The sequence below is a fragment of the Phodopus roborovskii genome, unplaced genomic scaffold, assembly GCF_943737965.1.
Source record: "Phodopus roborovskii unplaced genomic scaffold, PHOROB, whole genome shotgun sequence".
NCBI classification, from domain to species: Eukaryota; Metazoa; Chordata; class Mammalia; order Rodentia; family Cricetidae; genus Phodopus; species Phodopus roborovskii.
The window spans coordinates 1,048,468-1,065,707 of NW_026125665.1; the positions used below are offsets into that span (position 1 = coordinate 1,048,468).

The following is a 17,240-nucleotide window of genomic DNA, read 5'->3' on the forward strand; positions in this document are numbered from 1 at the left end:
CAGGTGTTCAAGTCCACCCTGGGTTACATAGGAGGTTAGAGGCCAGCCTGGGCTACATGAGACTGTCTTTAAAAAAGAAAAGAGCAGGTCAGCAGTTGAGAGCACTGGCTGCTCTTCCAGAGGTCCCAGGGTAAATTAGCAGCTCTCAACCACCTGTGACTCCAGTTCCCAGGGTCTGACACCTCCTTTTAGCCTCTGACATCATCAGGCTTGCAGATAACAGATTCATAGACATACATTCAGGAAAAACATGTAAAAAATAACATTAAATAAATATAAACTAAAGAAATAAAGTCTTTAGTATTCATAGAGCTTCCTGAGATGTGCATTCATGTGTCCAATAGAAATTAAGCATCTATACACCTTATGCCAGAGTCACACTAGTGACCTTGTATTTGCTTTTGTGAAGGGTGACAGCTGGGGAATGGGGCCACAGCTGGGGCTACAGGGCAGAAGTGAGTGTCCTGGCAGGACAGAGACAACTCTCTAAGGAGATAGATGACCTAACCCTAATGAGAAACTGCCTACAAAGGCCCCGTGGTAGGAGAAACATTAAAGAGCACAAGACCTAAGTGGATGTGAAGGGAAGAAGGGGGCTTCCAACTATGGAAGCAGATGGAATTTCCTAGCAGCCTCAAAACTTCCTTGGGGCAGGAGGTGCCACTGGCCTGTGCACAGATTGGCAGAAGATGCTGGCTGCCTCAGCTTCTCTACACATCCTGCTCCCACCTCTCCTGCTGTGGCTCAGGCTTATGACTGGGGACACTGCTGACAGCCAGCTTTCCCAAGATTCCACTGGAGCAGAGGGTGACACAGAATCTGTCCTTGCACTGTGGGTGGGGTGTCTCCCTGGCTGCAGTCAGGCCCTTTGTCTGCACCCCTCACCCCGTCATGCTTTGGTGACCTCTGGAGCAGGTGGTGGGAGGCCTCTTGGCAAGTCTGTAGAAGGGTAGGGTGAAATATTAACTTGCTTCAGAGCCACAGACAAGAGTGGCCTCAAGTCCCCTATGCCCAAGCTACAGTCCCCTGGGTTCCCCACTTCTGACTGCAGCTCTAACTTGTAAATAAAGTTTGACCAGAGAAGGTCATTAACTGCCTGGAATAGCACAGCATAGAAGAATAGCTTTCCTGGAGGCTTGAGGTGCCTTGATTGATACCCCAATATACTGGCTATTTCTCATGCTATTTCTGTCCTCTGCTGTGTAAACACCTTAACAATTAAATTGTCTGCCTGGTCACTCACCACTCCCCCGCCCCACCTACTCTGTCTCCACTTCCCCTGATCACACACTCACACACCTTCTCGCCCTTGTGGTCAGCCTGCCTTACCCCCTCTTCCAATCCTGAGGGTGGCTTGGCTCGGGTCTGGTCTAGTGCTCAGCTAAAGGATTTGCTGGGAATGGGATGGGACTGTCCTCTGTTCCTGAGGCCATCAAACATGCGGCACATGTCCCCACAAGAACAGCTCACAGTGAGTACCAGATCTGTGTCAGTGTGACAGGGTTCTGTATCTGGGGAACTGGGGTCTGGAACCCCAAGGGCCAGAGGCCTGCTGGGAGCTGAGGATTCCCCAGCTGACCTGGTGTCAGGGATCTACTCCTAGGGCTGACCGGGCAGGGTGCTGAGGATTTTGGACTTCTGCAGCAGCTGCCCCCTGGCTGCCTAAGCCCATGCGGTTCTAGGCTCCTGGGGTGGGGCAGGGGTGGCTCCCAGGCATTCTGGGTGCCCTCCCTCATCTAGAGAAGCCTGCACCATGAGGCAGGTGGTACCACACTGTCCTTCCTACTAAGTGAGGTGAGAGCATTGGTCTGGACTCAGTGGGAGAGCCAGGGCCTGAGGTCATGAAAGGTCCAGAGTTGCCCCCATATGAATTCACAGGGGAACTCGGGTGTAGAGAGGCTACCCAGGATTCTGGGGAACCACTGAGCCAAGCTCACGGCCTGAATGCAATATAGTTTTCATTCATTACTATTTTTTTTCTTTTGCCAGATACAAATGGGTCATTCATTAATTAAAGAAAACAGATTCATTATAGTGCTCTGCCTGAATGTACATCTGTATAACACATGGGTACAGTGCCACCTGAGGCCAGGAGAGGGTTTTAGCTAAAGTATCTATTTATTTTTGAGACGGGCTGATCTTGAACTTGCTGTGTAGACCAGGCTAGCCTCAAATTCTCTGCCTCTGTCTCCCTGGTGGAATAGTCTTATGCCACCATGCCCAGCCTCTTTAAAAAGTGACACATATGGGCTGGAGAGACAGCTCAAAGGTTAAGAACACTGGTTGTTCTTCCAGAGGTCCTGAGTTCAATTCGCAGTAACCATGCTGTGGCTGACAACCATCTGTAATAAGATCTGTGCTCTTTCCTCCTTTCTTAAAGTAGCCCAAGATGTTTGAGAACTCATGACAATGCTCCTGCCTCAGTCTTCCAAGGTGTCCACTGTATCCTTGAGACCCTGCATGAGTATCTGGGTGTGCTTTAAGGAGGGAACTGTGCCCTGTCAACAGGAGCAGCCTGGGAGATCTGGGGGAGAGGGCTCCTGGAGGAGTGCACACAGGCAGGCATGCATGGTAGCTGCAAAAGCTCTGATGACCCTGCAAAATTTGAGGAGCAACAAGGAGGCTGGTGAGGTTGGGAAAGACTGAGCCATAGGGGCTGAGTGCTGCAGGAGCTTGCCATGGGCCAGCAGGAGATGAGGACACAGGGCTTGGGGAGCTATGGGGAAGGTGTGGGTTTTCTACTGAGGCCAAAAGCCCTGGGAGGGTTAGGGACAGGGAAGCAGGGTGAATTGTAGGATAGGGTCTAGAAAGGACAAGAACACCACACAGGGTATCTGATGAGGTCCCTCCTACCTCTGGCTTTCCCATTCTATCCCAGGCTGTTTCCACCTGAGCCGGTTCCCACCCCAGGATGCTCCCCAGAGCAGCCTCTGCCTGGGGTCTCGCCCACCTCTCCAGTGCTGGGAAGACCTGTTCGCAACTCCCTGCCTGTTTTACCCCTGTGCTGCTGAGGACCAGACCTCTGGCCTGGCCTCTCCAAAGCTGGGCAGGGCTGCAGATGGAACCTTGACCTCACACGTGTTTCCTGAAGTTCTACTACCCAGGGTTTGCTCCGTGCTGCCCAACTCAGGTCTCTCCTAAAGTTATTGGTGAATGAATTCTCACTCATCACAAGCTCTAATCACTCTTGAATCCACTCTTCCTCTCACCCACCACCACCTCCGTCTTCAAACCACATTCCAAAGATCTGCAGGTGCTCTGGTGAGCACGCTCCAGGCCCTGGGCTCCATTACCAGCAAAACAGAAAAGTCTAAGTATCCCAGAGAGTTCGTGGTCACACCCTCCAAGGAGCATCTTAGGGGGTATTTCGCGTCTAGTGTATACAAGGCTCTGGACAGCACACACACACACACACACACACACACACACACACACACACACACACACAAATCCCCTAATAAAATATTTCCAGAATAAAATACAGAACCCGCGCTTGGCCCAAGGCCCTCCCTAAGCCCCACACCCGACTTTTCAACCAGACCCCGCCGCATACTTTCCCTGGGCCCAGCCCCTGACCCGCCCCTAAGCCCCGCCCTCAGTGTCTCTCCTGGGCCCGCTCCCAACTTTTCTAGGAGCCCCGCCCAGTCCCGACACTGAACTCCACCCCAACTTTTCCCTGTTCTTTCCCCACCCCCCCACCCCCGGCCCTCAGCTGAGAATGGAGAGGGCTTTTTATAATGGTGAATATTATCGTGAGTCCTACAAGGATCGACCGCAGCGTAAGGCCGAGAGAGGATCAATTACCCCAGGTGTGGTCCAGACGGTCCAGAGCAGGCAGGAGCCTTGTTCTGCGTCCCTCCCAAGTTTAGGCTCAGCCGCTGTCTGTTCGCCCTTCCCCAGTGGACTCACTCTGGTCTTGAAGCTATGGGTTTCCCCACTTACTCTTCTGATGCTGGAGACAGACCTTTGTGAAGCTCAGGAAAGAGAGGCTGAGCCGCCCTTTGGTTCCCACGGCCTGTACCCTTCCCAGAAGGCTCATTTTGTACGGCCCGCTGAGGTCAGCACTGGACAGCTCCTTGCCATTCCGATTCCCAGCAAGTCAACAGCCCAGCGTTGTTTTTGTTAGTTTGGTTGGTTGGTTGGCTTTTTGAGACAGGGTTTCTCTGAGTACAGTCCTGGCTGTCCTGGAACTCCCTCTGTATACCAGGCTGGCCTTAAAGTCACAGAGATCCACATGCCTCTGCTGGGATTAGTTAAAGGCATGGGCCGCCACCACTGCCTGGCCAAAGATTTTTTTTTTTTTTTAAAGTGTAGGGTTGAGGAGATAGCTCAGCAAGTGTCTGCCTGAGTTCAGTCCTGGGGTCCACAGGCAGGAAGGACAAAACCAACTTTACTTGTAGGCCATGGCATGTGTGCCCCACAAACAAATCGATAAAAATTAACTGCAATAGAACCACAATACACACACACACACACACACACACACACACACACACACACACACACTTGGACTGAGGCCCAGGGTTAATGCACCCAAGGAAGCTGGTCCTGGTGAGAGGGCTGCAACACAGGGCCATATCCCTGCACAAGGAGCTTGCTCATCACATCTTGCTGTCTCCCCAGTGAGTCCGGGAGCCAGTGGATTCTGGAGCAGCCCCTGCCAGCCCCCTAGGTGGGGGTGTGATCCAGAGACATTTCTTAGGGACCCTGCTGCTACCTCCATTGTCCAGCCATCTGGAGACCTCAGGGGAGCCAGAGTCTGATGCCCATGTGGTTTTCACCATTGGAACTCAAGGAGCAGAGATAAGCCAGGGCCCATCTCAGAGCAGGTGAAGAGCCAGGTATGCCAGAGGAGGCAGAATGCCAGTGCTGCTAGAGCCCCTCAAAGTTAGTTTGGGACAGCAGGGGAATACCTACTGTATTCCAGGGACACCCTGGGCTGGAGAAGAGGCAGCCCATGCTCAGGCTGACACAGAAGTTAAAAAGGGCATGCCAGATAAACATGCCTAGCAGATGGCACAGAATATGCCAGAACAGTTTGGCTGAAAGGACCCAGGGACATAGTCAGGGGATGGATGCCACAAGACCTTTAAGAGTACAGTTGGTGGGACATTTTAGGGCAACAATTTGACCATATTGGCATTTTTAAAGCTCTCCAAGCCAGATGGGTATGGTTGTTTGCTCAGATCTGTACTGCACTGGAGAGATTCAAGCTGGAAAATGGTAAATTGTTATCCAGTTTGGCCCACAGTCTTCAAAAATAAATAAATAAAGAATCTCTGGGCTGGCAAGATGCCTCAGTGGGTAAAGGTACTTGTCACCAAGCCTGACCCTCACAAGTTGTCCTTTGACCTGCTTGCTCCATGCACACAATAAATAAATAAATGCCATTTAAAAAATTTAAAAACCCTGTCTTAATTAGGATTTCTATTGCTGTGATGAAACACCATGACCAAAAAGCAACTTGGGGAGAAAAAGGTTTGGTTGGCTATGCATCCACAGCACTGTTCATGGAATGCAGTCAGGACAAGAATTCCCACAGGCGGGAGCTGATACAGAGGCCATGGAGGGATGCTGCTTACTGGGTTGCTCAGCTGCTTTCTTATAGAACCCAGGAACACCAACCTAGGGATGGGACATCCTACAGTGGGCTGTGCCCTTCCCCATTGATCACTAATTAAGAAAATGTCCTAAAGGTTTGCCCAAAATCAGATCTTTTTTGTTGTTGTTGTTTGAGACAGTTTCTCTGTGTAGCTTTGTAGACCAGGTTGGCCGCGAACTCACAGATATCTGCCTCCTGAGTTAAAGGTGTGAGCCACCATTGCCTAGCTCTATAGCCTGATATTAAGGAGACTTTTTCTCAACTGATACTCCTTCCTCTCAGGTGACTCCAGTTTGTGTCAAGTTGGCATAAAACCATCCAGGACAAAGTGTTATAGGGCTGGGACTAGAGTTCAGGTGGTAAAGGGCTTGTAGCATATATGAAGCCAGCACCATATAAACCAGGTGTAACGGCACTGATGAAGGCAGATGGAGCACGAGTTCAGCGGCAGCCTCACCTCAGGGGCTGCTGGGCAGCATTGACACTCAGGCTGTGGTGGAAACAAACCATGGGGCAGGCAGAGTCTGGGTTGGGGCACCAGTGTGAGGACCAAGATTGTGGACACCAATGAAGGTGGCAGTGTCATGATGCTTTTGATGGCTCTGAAGGTCACATATAATATCTGTTTTGATTTTTTTGCCGTGAGGCCAAGAGGCATGGGAACCCTGACAAGCCCCCCACTTTCCAAGATAGAAAACAGGGCTTGGGGCAACTTGGCACTGTCAGATTGGGATTGAGTGGACGGCAGGACCGAGGGATCAAGTGGAGCTTGAAACCTTCAGGAGAGTCAGAGTGGTGGTGCACAGTTTTAATCCCATTACCCCAGAAGCAAAGGCAGGAGGATGTCTGTGAGTTCCAGATCCTGCGTTAATTACTGTACTGTTGCTGAGAAGAGACACTATGGCCAGGATAACTTATAAAAGAACACACTGAATGTGTGGTTTACGTCCAGGGTAGTCTATGGTCACGTGGTAGGGAGCATGGCAGGCAGCAGGCAGGCATGGTGGTAGAGCAGTAGGAGAGAGCTCACACCTGATCCTCAGGCAGGAGGCAGACAGGTGGAGAAAGACTGGGCCTTTTTGTTTGTTTTGTTTTCCTAGAAAGGTTTTCTGTATGTAACAGCTCTGGCTCAGACCTGGAACCCAGGGAGCGGCCTGCGCTCCAGAAGTCCCAGGGTTTGTGGCCCAGCTCCTTCCAACGCCGGTAGGTGACAGGGAGGGGCCTGTCTGAGAAGGGGGGACATGGAGCGGGGCCAGTTTGTAGGGGGAGCGACCTTGAGCGAGTGAGCGGAGACTCACACAGTCAAAGTTTGCTTGAGGAGGGAGAACAGCCTAGTTGCTTACAGAAAGTGGGCGGGGTCTGAAGATGGGTGGGACCTACCTGAAGGGGACGTGGTCAGTAGTGGGAGGAACAGTGTGTCAGAGTTGGGGAGAGACAAATTGGGTAGGTCCTGGCTTTTAGGAAGGCAGGGTCGGTTGGGACCCTGAAGAGATGGGGTGAGGCATAAGGGCGAGGTCTGTGGACGGCTGAGGGCGATGAACGCTTGGAGAGGGATGCATTGGTTGAGTTCAGAAGCATCCTGATCTCTCCGGAGTTATGGCAGAGGAGGAGCCTGAGGTTGTGGGAGGGGTCAGTGGGATTAGTGTGAAGTATCCGGGCTCTTCGGGCAGGTGGGACGTGGGCGTGGCCTGGAGGTGATAGAGCACATTGTGGAGGGCTGTGAAGACACGGTCTTCTGTGGGGGGGGGGGGAATGCAGGGCGGGGATGAACTTCTGTTGCTGAAGGGTCAGGGCTATTCCTGGGGACCACATGGGGAGCCTTTGGTATGAGAAGTGGCCTTGAAAGTGGGTGGTGGTGCATAATTTACTGTGGATCTGGGTGACTCAGGATGTCCAGTGCCGTGAGCTCCTGGTGTGTCACCTACAGGTGACAGTCTGAACAGTGCCCCACTTCGTGCTGCAAGTCTCCAGTCATCTGTGTCTCTGTAGGCCCCCAGTCAAATGTGTCACACGAAGTTGTGTACCGTGTACCGGCTGAGTTTTCTTTTGGGTGACCATGGGTGTGTCTGCAGCCGGGTGGGGCTGTCCTTGCCAGGCCTCTGCTAGGCTTCAGAGGGAAGGGCTGCTCTGGAATGTTTGAAGGTGTCCTGAGGCCTTGAAAACCCCTCCTAGCATCTAGGTGTGCCTTAGTTGCTAAGGAAGGACAGGACCCACGGCCATAGTGCTGGGAAGTGCTTCACTTATTCCAATCTTGAGGGCCAGAACACAGTCAGTTCAGGAGTCAAGGGAGGGGGCACCTTTAATCCCAGCACTCAAGAGGCAGAGGTAGGAGGATCTCTGAGTTCCAGGCCAGCCTGGTCTGCAGAGTGAGTTTCAGGACAGCCAGGGCTACATAGAGAAACAGTTTTTTGAAAAATAAAATAAACAAAACATAAGAAAGGAGGAGGAACTGAGGCTCTGGCAGCACTGGGGAAATCGCTTACCTACCATGGTAAAAGTCATGGGTTCTGCACACCTTCTCCCAGCACTGGAGCTGGAGGCAAGTGCATCATCACGGCCATCCACAGCTGCATAGCCAGTTTGAGGTCAGCCTGGGCTACAGGCAACCCTGTCTAAAAAAGGAAAAAGAAGGCTGTGGGGCTTATAACTCCTGTTTCTAGAACAAGGCAAGTGGGGTAAGAAACTGGGAAGATTCCTCTGAGGTGTGTGTGTGAGAGAGAGAGTGTGTGTGTGTGTGAGAGTGTGTGAGAGAGTGTGTGTGAGAGTGTGTGTGTGAGAGTGTGTGTGAGAGAGTGTGTGTGTGAGAGTGTGTGTGAGAGTGTGTGAGAGAGTGTGTGTGTGAGAGTGTGTGTGAGAGAGAGTGTGTGTGTGAGAGAGTGTGTGAGAGTGTGTGAGAGAGTGTGTGTGAGAGAGAGTGTGTGAGAGAGAGTGTGTGTGTGAGAGAGAGAGTGTGTGAGTGTGTGTGTGTGAGAGAGAGAGTGTGTGAGAGAGTGTGTGTGTGAGAGAGAGTGTGTGTGAGAGAGTGTGTGTGAGAGAGTGTGTGTGAGAGAGTGTGTGTGTGAGAGTGTGTGTGTGAGTGTGTGTGAGAAAGAGTGTGTGAGAGAGAGTGTGTGTCAGTGAGAGTGTGTGTGTGAGAGTGTGTGTGAGAGTGTGTGTGTGAGAGTGTGTGTGTGAGAGTGTGTGTGTGAGTGTGTGTGTGAGAGTGTGTGAGAGAGTGTGTGTGTGAGAGTGTGTGAGAGAGTGTGTGTGTGTGAGTGTGTGTGAGAGTGTGTGTGTGAGAGTGTGTGTGTGAGTGTGTGAGAGAGTGTGTGTGTGAGTATGTGTGAGAGAGTGTGTGTGTGAGAGTGTGTGTGTGAGAGAGAGAGTGTGTGAGAGAGAGTGTGTGTGAGAGAGAGTGTGTGTGAGAGAGAGTATGTGTGAGAGTGTGTGTGTGTGAGAGAGTGTGTGTGAGAGAGAGTGTGTGAGAGAGAGTGTGAGAGAGTGTGTTTGTGTGAGAGAGTGTGTGTGTGTGAGTGTGTGTGTGAGAGTGTGTGTGAGAGAGTGTGTGTGAGAGAGTGTGTGAGAGAGAGTGTGAGAGAGAGTGTGTGTGAGTGTGTGTGTGAGAGTGTGTGTGAGAGAGTGTGTGTGTGAGAGAGAGTGTGTGTGTGTGTGAGAGAGTATGTGTGAGAGAGTGTGTGTGAGAGAGTGTGTGTGAGAGAGTGTGTGTGTGAGAGAGTGTGTGAGAGTGTGCGTGTGTGAGAGAGAGTGTGTGTGTGAGAGAGAGTGTGAGAGAGTGTGTTTGTGTGAGAGTGTGTGTGTGAGAGAGAGTGAGAGAGAGAGAGAGTGTGTTTGTGTGAGAGTGTGTGTGTGTGAGAGAGTGTGTGTGAGAGAGTGTGTGAGAGAGTGTGTGTGTGTGACAGTGTGTGTGTGACAGTGTGTGTGTGTGACAGTGTGTGTGAGTGAGAGTGTGTGAGAGAGAGACAGAATGTGTGTGAAAGACAGAGACTCCCTGTGTGTGTATGTGTGTGTGGCAGAGATACTCCCTGTGTGTGAGAAAGAGACAGTGTGTGTGAGTGAAAGAGACAGAGATTGTGTGTGTGCACGAGAGACAGACTCCCTATGTGTGTCTGTGTGTGTGTGTGCGCCCAGGTTGAAGTCCAGCCTAGGGGACCTAGGCACGACATCCCTTCCCCCCCTAAGCACAGCTGTATGCATGGAGCACCTAGCACCATAACCTGTGACCCTGCTTCTAGCACCCTAGAGAGGCACATATGGTTCCTTCAGCCCAGGGGATTTGGTGTGCCTTCCCAGGTGGCCCAGCAGGGGCTGCCTCACCCCTTACAACGACTTGTGATTTTCCATTTTCAAGGAAGAACAAACACATTTCCTTTGGGCTTCCTCTGGTGTAGAGAGGGGAGACCCCCAACCTGGCTTAGCCACTAGAGTATGCTTCACACAGCCATGTGGGAGGGGGGTCAAAGTCAAGACTGGGAGGTACTTTCACACCAGCAGTGGATGGCACAAGAGGGTCAGGACACTGTATTCAGAAAGCATTTATGAAGCACCTACTGTTTACCAGGTATGGATTGAGAACCTATAAACAAGGGCTCACGGGTTGCTTGGTGGAAGTCCTAGGGTGTGAATCAGGCAGGCCCAGCTGAAAGGTGTGAGCTCCTGGTGTGCTCCAGCTGGTGTGCTCCAGCAAAGAAGTGAAGGAGGCTGAGCAGAGAGAAAGGTGTGCTCAGCAGGTGGAGCAGAGACTGCAGAGCTTCAGATAGAAGGATGTGGCCAGAGAGGGGAAGAGGACACTGTGCTTCTGCCCAGGCATTGTTGATGGAGCACTGAGGATAGGCGGGAACCAACTGCAGGCTGGCTGAGTCCTGGAACAGCAGATGGAGAGGCTGTAGGGCACAGCAGAGGCAGGCTCAATGATGGAGAGCCACAGGGACATCTGGAGGAGGCAGCTCTGCTCTGTTCAGTTTCTTTGTTTCTGGGCCTCCTGGTAACAGGAGAAAAGTGCTCGCATGGCAAAGCTTACAGGTGAGCAGCTGACCAAGGGGGCTCAGTGACAGAGGCAATGATAAGTGGGAAGGAATTGGTGGGCCTGGGATCCAGCTAGAACCACCCACCACCTGAGTGGATTGGAGTGTGAGCCACCCACCCCCTGCAGACCAGCCAGCGGAGGTGGAGCTTCCCAGGCTGTCCATGGAGGACGCAAGGCCCATGTCCCAGATCAGTACCCTGCGCGGGACCCACTTCCACCAGCCTCCCCACAGCTGTGATCCCCGGCTTAGGGGTCCAGACAGACCAGGATGGGCAGCTGGCTAAGGTGGGTCTCCCCAGAGCTATGGGCCTCAGTTTCCCTCTCTGGAACAGGGCATCCAGTGGCAGTGGAGCCGCTGATGCTGCCTGTCATTCTTAAGAACTTGAAGACGCCAACAAATGGGGACTGGATATGTTCAAAGTAGCTGAGCTGAGCAGAAACCGGCCTCTGACAGCTGTCATGTTCAGCATCCTCCAGGTGCCTTTGCTTTGGGGGTGTCCTCTATCCCTCCCTCCATGAGGACACCGGAATGTTCAGTCCTCAGTTCTTCCCTTAAGCTGGGCGCTGAAGGACAAATAGGAATTTATTGGGTTTAATAGCTATTTTAGACAAGGCCCAGGGCTGTTCTGGCCTTGAAAAACCCTGGATTGGAACAGCAGGTTCCTGAATATGTTGTGGGGGCAAAGCTAGAAGGAATTCAGGGTGACAATGGCATCCTGGAGGGAGGGGCATTGGAAGATGGATAGGAGTTGGGTGAGGTGAGCTGGAGCTCAAAGCCAAGGCCCTGAGCTGGAGGTCTGTGAAGGAGACCTGCTCAGGACATTCCAGATTCCGGCAGACATGCTAGTGACACACCTGCTGACGCTGGAGGGTCACTACCATGCCGATGTGGTATACCACAACAGTGTGCATGCTGCGGATGGTGCAGTCTGCGCATGTGTTGCTAGGCACGCCCGCTTGGAGGTACCACGTCCAGCCGGGGACAATGGGTGGGCACGGGTGACGGTGGCTACCCTCAGCCCTGATACCCCCGACCCGCCCAGGCCGTGTTCACAGATCTGGAAGTCTTGGACACTATCTTTGCCTGTGCATCATGGCTGAGCTCTTCTAGCAGGGTGACAGGGAACGAGAGTCGGGCCTGCACATCAGCCCCATGTGTGACAAGCACTCTGCCGCAGTGGAGAAATCTCAGGTGCATGTGCTGGGATGCACCCAGTTGAGGGACGGGAGATGGGGAGTCCTGCTTGACCATGACCCCATGAGTGTCTTTTCTGGGATTGCCTGTGCTCCATAGCGGGGTGGATTTTCCTTTCTTTCTTTCTTTCTTCCTTCCTTCCTTCCTTCCTTCCTTCCTTCCTTCCTTCCTTCCTTTCCTTGTTTTCCCTGTGTAGCCATGGCTATCTTGGAACTCACTCTGTAGACCAGACCAGCCTGGAACTCAAGAGGTCTGCCTGCCTCCCAAGTGCTGGGATCAAAGTCATGAGCCACCACCACCCCTGCTAGGGCAGATTATTGGTTTGTGGTTTTGAAGACAGTCTCACTTTCTTACAAACTTGGCATAGAACTCACTGGCTTGAGATCAGCCTGCCTCAGCCTTCTTCGTGTTGGGCCATGATGAGTCAAGAGGGCTCTGAAGGATGAATAGGAAGGAAATGAGCATTCCAGGCAGAGGACACCTTGCAGCTGACTGTGAGACTGAGATTAGATCGATTCTAGGCTTCACTGTGACTTATGTGTCTCCCCTTCCTTCAGTCACCCTAAGGTGAAATTCATTGACTACATCGCCCACCCACTGTGGGAAACATGGGCTGAGCTGGTGCACCCTGATGCTCAGGAGCTGTTGGATACCTTGGAAGACAACAGAGAGTGGTATCAGAGTAGGATACCCTGCAGCCCCACCCACACCATGGGTCAACAGCACTCTGGCCTTGACAGGTTCCAGTTTGAGCTAACCCTGGAGGAGGCAGAGGAGGAGGATGAAGGACAGACTCAACACTGAGCATCCAGTCCTCAGTCACCGGGCACTAAGCTCCTGTCCTCCAAGACTATCCCAGAGCACAGGGTCTGTCCTGTCCAACAAGATTTTGGGTCAGCCTGTCATGGACCACAAAGTCATGGTCAGGTCCTGTGGACACCTATGGGCACTGGTGACTTCTGAAGTGATTCCTGGTGGTGCCAGCTTCTCTTTCCAGCCATCAAAGTGGACAACCAAGATTTGTGCATAGACAAGTCTTGGAGTCCACTTGGAAGCCTACAGATGGGGTCCACTCTGACCATAGTCTTGGCTGGAATGGTGCTGGTGTTTCTGCCTCCTTTGTGTCTCTCTGTGCTCCTGCTTCAGTCTGCACTTGATTGGGCGTGGTGCTCTCTATATTTTTCATTTGTTGTTGGTTTGGTCTCTTTTTGAAGCTGAAACAGAAGCCCGGATTCCCACATGCTCTGTGGGATTCCCACAGCCCCAAAGTCACTGTCTTTCACAGTACTAGATGTCCTGCCTTTACTGCGGCCCCCAGGGAGGATGCCTTTAGTTAATAGAGACCACTCCTCACCCCCCAATGAAGTCTAGTGTCTCCTGACACCTGAGGCTGTGCAAGACTCTTCATAGATACCCTGGTAGAAGGCCCCACATGGTCTGTTCACACATTCACTAAACACTGCTGGTGGGAGATCCATGGGGTCCTCTCTGTACTGACCTGAAGGTAGGGAGTACCAAGCAGTTCTGCAGTGAAACCCTTCATGGATAAGATCCAACTTTCAAGCCAGTATGTGGGGCCTCAGGGTACTCCAGGCTCTGGAGGAAGAGGGGGTAGGTGATAAGTGATATGCTCCACAAGAGGCTGGGGTTGTGGCTTAGGGGTAGAGCTCCTGCCCAGTGAGGGTCTTCTTGTCAGATCCATTCACTTGTAGAGAAACTGAGGCACAGTCATCCTCATGCCTTCTCAAAGCTTCCCTGCAGAGAGTGGGCACTAGTTTCTGGGGACCTTTGTGTACCTTATTACTGGTTCTCTGTTTATTGTTATTTTCTGGCTTTTTGAGACAAGGCCTATGATGTCCACCTCACAGTGGCAGAGAACGACACTCAAGCGATTTTCTTGCCCCCCCCCAAGTGCTTGACTCTGGTGACAGGCATTTGTCATAGAGCTGTTCCCCTCCCCTGTCCCCTCTGGGCCAAGGAACCAGAGAGCCAGGGCGGCCCAGGGTGGCAGGCAGCTTCCTCTGTAAATATTATGATTCCAGCTATTCATCCTCAAGAGGCACAAAAAGCCATCTGGGGTCATGCACAGAATGTTTCATTCTTCCTTCCAGATGTTTTAGTGATTTCCTGTTAAACAACGTATTATGTGGGAGAATTTGGAAGTCACACAAATGTATAAAGAAAATAAACTATTGGGCCAGCAAGATGGCTCAGCAAGGCAGGGAGCTTGCCTCCAAGCCTAATGACCTGAGTGGAAGGAGAGGACCCTCCTGGGCAGTGGTACTCTACAGGCAGAGACAAGTGGATTTCTAAGGTCAAGGACAGCCTGGTCTACACAGTGAGTTCCAGGACAGCCAGAGTTACACAGAGAAACCTTGTCTTCAAAACAAAAAAGATGTGAGAAATACTCATGTCGCTTCCCTCTGCTTGTCCTTTCATTTTCCTAGACGGAGGGTCTCTGTGTAGGTTACTGTGTAAATTCGAACTCATAGATCTGTCTGCCTGTGCCTCCCAAGTGCTGCTGGGATTAAAAGTTCCTGCCACCATGCTTGGTTGTTTTGAATTTATTTATGAGACAAAAATCTCACTTTTTAGTCCAGGATGATGACGGATTCACGATCTGTCTCAGCCTACCATGTCCTCAGATGGTAAAGTGTGTCACCTTGCCACCATCTGAGCTACAAGCACTCTGCTCACTGAGCCTCAGACCCTATTTTTATTTAGAAATAAAAGGGCAGTGGAGGTGGGTCACAGCTCCTCCCAGACTTTATCCCTTGGGAATAAACCCAAGCACAGCTAGGGGTATCACAAGCTCCTTCTGCTCCCTCAGTCCTCAAACCCATTCCTGGTCCCCATCCTTGCCCGTGTGGGCAGGGTGCTCTTGACATAACAGACTGATGGTCATTTTGTATCTGTTGCTCTGCATTCCACTGCTCCCTGGTGCATGTGGGGGAGCAGATAAACAAGTTTCTCCAGCAGCCCCGGAGAGGAGAGATCAGAGTATCCCCGGTTCCTCACAGGGGTGGCTGAGCATCCAGGTGACAAGTTATTCTGGTCCTTTGCCGCCTCTGCAGCTGGAGGTGCATCTATAAACTGGGCTAGGCCACTTTTCCAGTTCTGCTCCCTGTGAGATGGAGGCAATGAGGACCTTCCCAGGCCAAATTCTCACCTTGGCCCAAAGATTTGCAGGAATGTGTTGTATTTCATCATAACCCGGAAGTCTTCATTTCTGCTCCCAGCTCCCCGGGACACAGGGTCGCCTGGGTCCCCCTCCTCCCCCTCCCCCGTGATGGGCGTGGGGTGGCCTCTCTGAACTGTCTTTGCTTCCTGAGTCTTTCATTGCAATTCTGGGACTCAGGGGTCAGGACCCTTCTGAACACTAAATGCGCAGGGAAGCAAGGGTTCACTGGGGATCCATCCCTTTTCCTTTGTGCAGAACCGGACTCTCTCTCTCTCTTTCATTTCTTTGAGACAGGGTTTTATGTAGCCCAAACAGGCTTCATGACACTATGTAGCTAAGGATGACCTTGGACATCTGTTCCTCCTGTTCAAGTGTGAGATGACAGGTAGACATCATCCCGTTATGTTGTGCTGGGGATCGAACCTAGGGTGTTGTGCTGCTATGCAGGCTCCTCACAAACTGAAAAATATCCTAGACCCATTAAAAAAGAAACTTATTCAGGGCAATGGTGGTACAGGCCTTTAATCCCAGCATGTGGGAAGCAGAGGCAGGAGGATCTCTGAGTGAGTTCCAGGACAGCCAGGGCTACACAGAGAAACTACGTCTTGAAAATTTGAGATTTCTTTTTCTGTGTATGGGTGTTTTGCCTTCGTGTCTGTCATGCTAGGAACCATCTCTCCAGCCCCCTCAGCTTCCCCTCTCTTCTCTCCTCCTGTTCTCTCCCTCCACCTCTCCACTACCCCCATCCACTCCTCCTCTGTCTCCACTCAGACAGGGTAAGGTCTCCATGGGAATCAACAAGGCATGGCACATGAAGCTAAGCAGGAACAAGCTCCTCCTCCCTGCATCAAGGCATCCATCATAGGGAATAGGTTCCAAAGACTCAGCTCACGCAGGGGCAGGTCCTGGGCCCACTGCTAGGGTCCCCACAAACAGACCAAACTACACAACTGTCACCCAGATGCAGAGGCTCTAGGTCAGTCCCATGTCAGCTCCCTATCTGTCTTTTCAGAATCCTTGAGCTCCAGCTAGCTCAGTTCAGCTGTCTGTCTGGTTTCTCCATCATGTTCTTAACTCTCCCCTGCTCCTTGCTCAAACCATCCCTCCAACCTCTCTTCAACTGGACTCTAGAAGTTCAGCCCAGTGCTTGGCTGTGGATCTTTGCATCTGCTCCCATCAGGTACTGGGTGAAGGCTCTATGATGACAACTAGGACAATCTTATTATAGGGCTAGGCCAGTTCAGGCACTCTCTTCATTATTGCTAGGAGTCTTAGCTGAGATCATCCTTGTGGGTTCCCAGGAGCCTCCCTGGCACCCAGCTTCTCCCCAACCTCTCACCCCATCACTCTACTGCTCTGTCTTGCCCACAACTGGACAAGCCCAGTCTTATCTGAGAGGATCTCATGTAGCACTTACTTTGTAGCCAAGGATGATCGTGAATTCCTAATGCTCCTTTCTAGACAGGCCAAGTATGTATATGACAGAAATTTGCCATCAGGCTTTGCTTGGTGGTATCTCTCTGGACCCCTATTCTTTATTACAACTACAGACAGCTGAAGATGGGGTGGGGCCTCCACAGTTAGGACCTGTTGGTGGGATGCAAACGAGGTTCCCTCACACCGAAAAAGGACAGACATCGCTTTACTCCCTGTCTTTTACTCCTCCTTTTCTTTTGTTTTTGAGACAAGGTCTGACAGTGTATCCCTCAGGCTGGTGTGGAACTCGAGAGGTCCGCCTGCCTCTGCCTTCCGAGAACTGGGTTTAAAAACTGTCTTTTCTTCTTCAGTGGGTCTTAACATTCCAACACTTGAGAGGTTCAGGTGTTCAAAATCAGCCTCTGTTACCTGGCACTCGAGGAGGCCAGACTGCTACATGAGACCCTTTCTCAAAACAAAACAGAGCTCCTTGGTGCCGCCTGGAATGGGTCCTGCGTTTGTAAAGCAGGTGTTAGGGACTTCAAACCACTTTCGCGACTCGAGCTGTCTGGGTGCTAGCCTCTGCCTCTGCCCTTCAAACACCTGGCAGTCACCATTGGGCCACCAAGGCGTAAGAGAGTGATGACTGGGTAGTGGTACCGTCGCTCCAGATCATTGACCAATGAGACCTTCAGTTTTCCTCAGAGCCCCGCCCTCCAGAGATTCACATGCCCCGCCCCCAGAATATGCGCTGACCAGTGGGACCCCTTGGCTGCCTGCTCGGTCCCTCCTTCTGACGTCACAGGCTCGTTTGCATAGAAGT

At 51.8% G+C, this 17,240-nt stretch overlaps 1 protein-coding gene across 1 annotated transcript; it reads left to right on the forward strand.

Moving 5' to 3' along the window:
- The first annotated feature begins 3,718 nt into the window (after positions 1-3,718).
- Pde4c (phosphodiesterase 4C) lies at positions 3,719-12,624 on the forward strand. The gene is given in 10 exon segments (XM_051178213.1): positions 3,719-3,779; positions 4,628-4,825; positions 10,752-10,834; positions 10,836-10,914; positions 11,005-11,102; positions 11,421-11,545; positions 11,547-11,595; positions 11,669-11,715; positions 11,718-11,817; positions 12,388-12,624. Coding segments are annotated over 10 exon segments (1,077 nt in total).
- Positions 12,625-17,240: the final 4,616 nt, after the last annotated feature.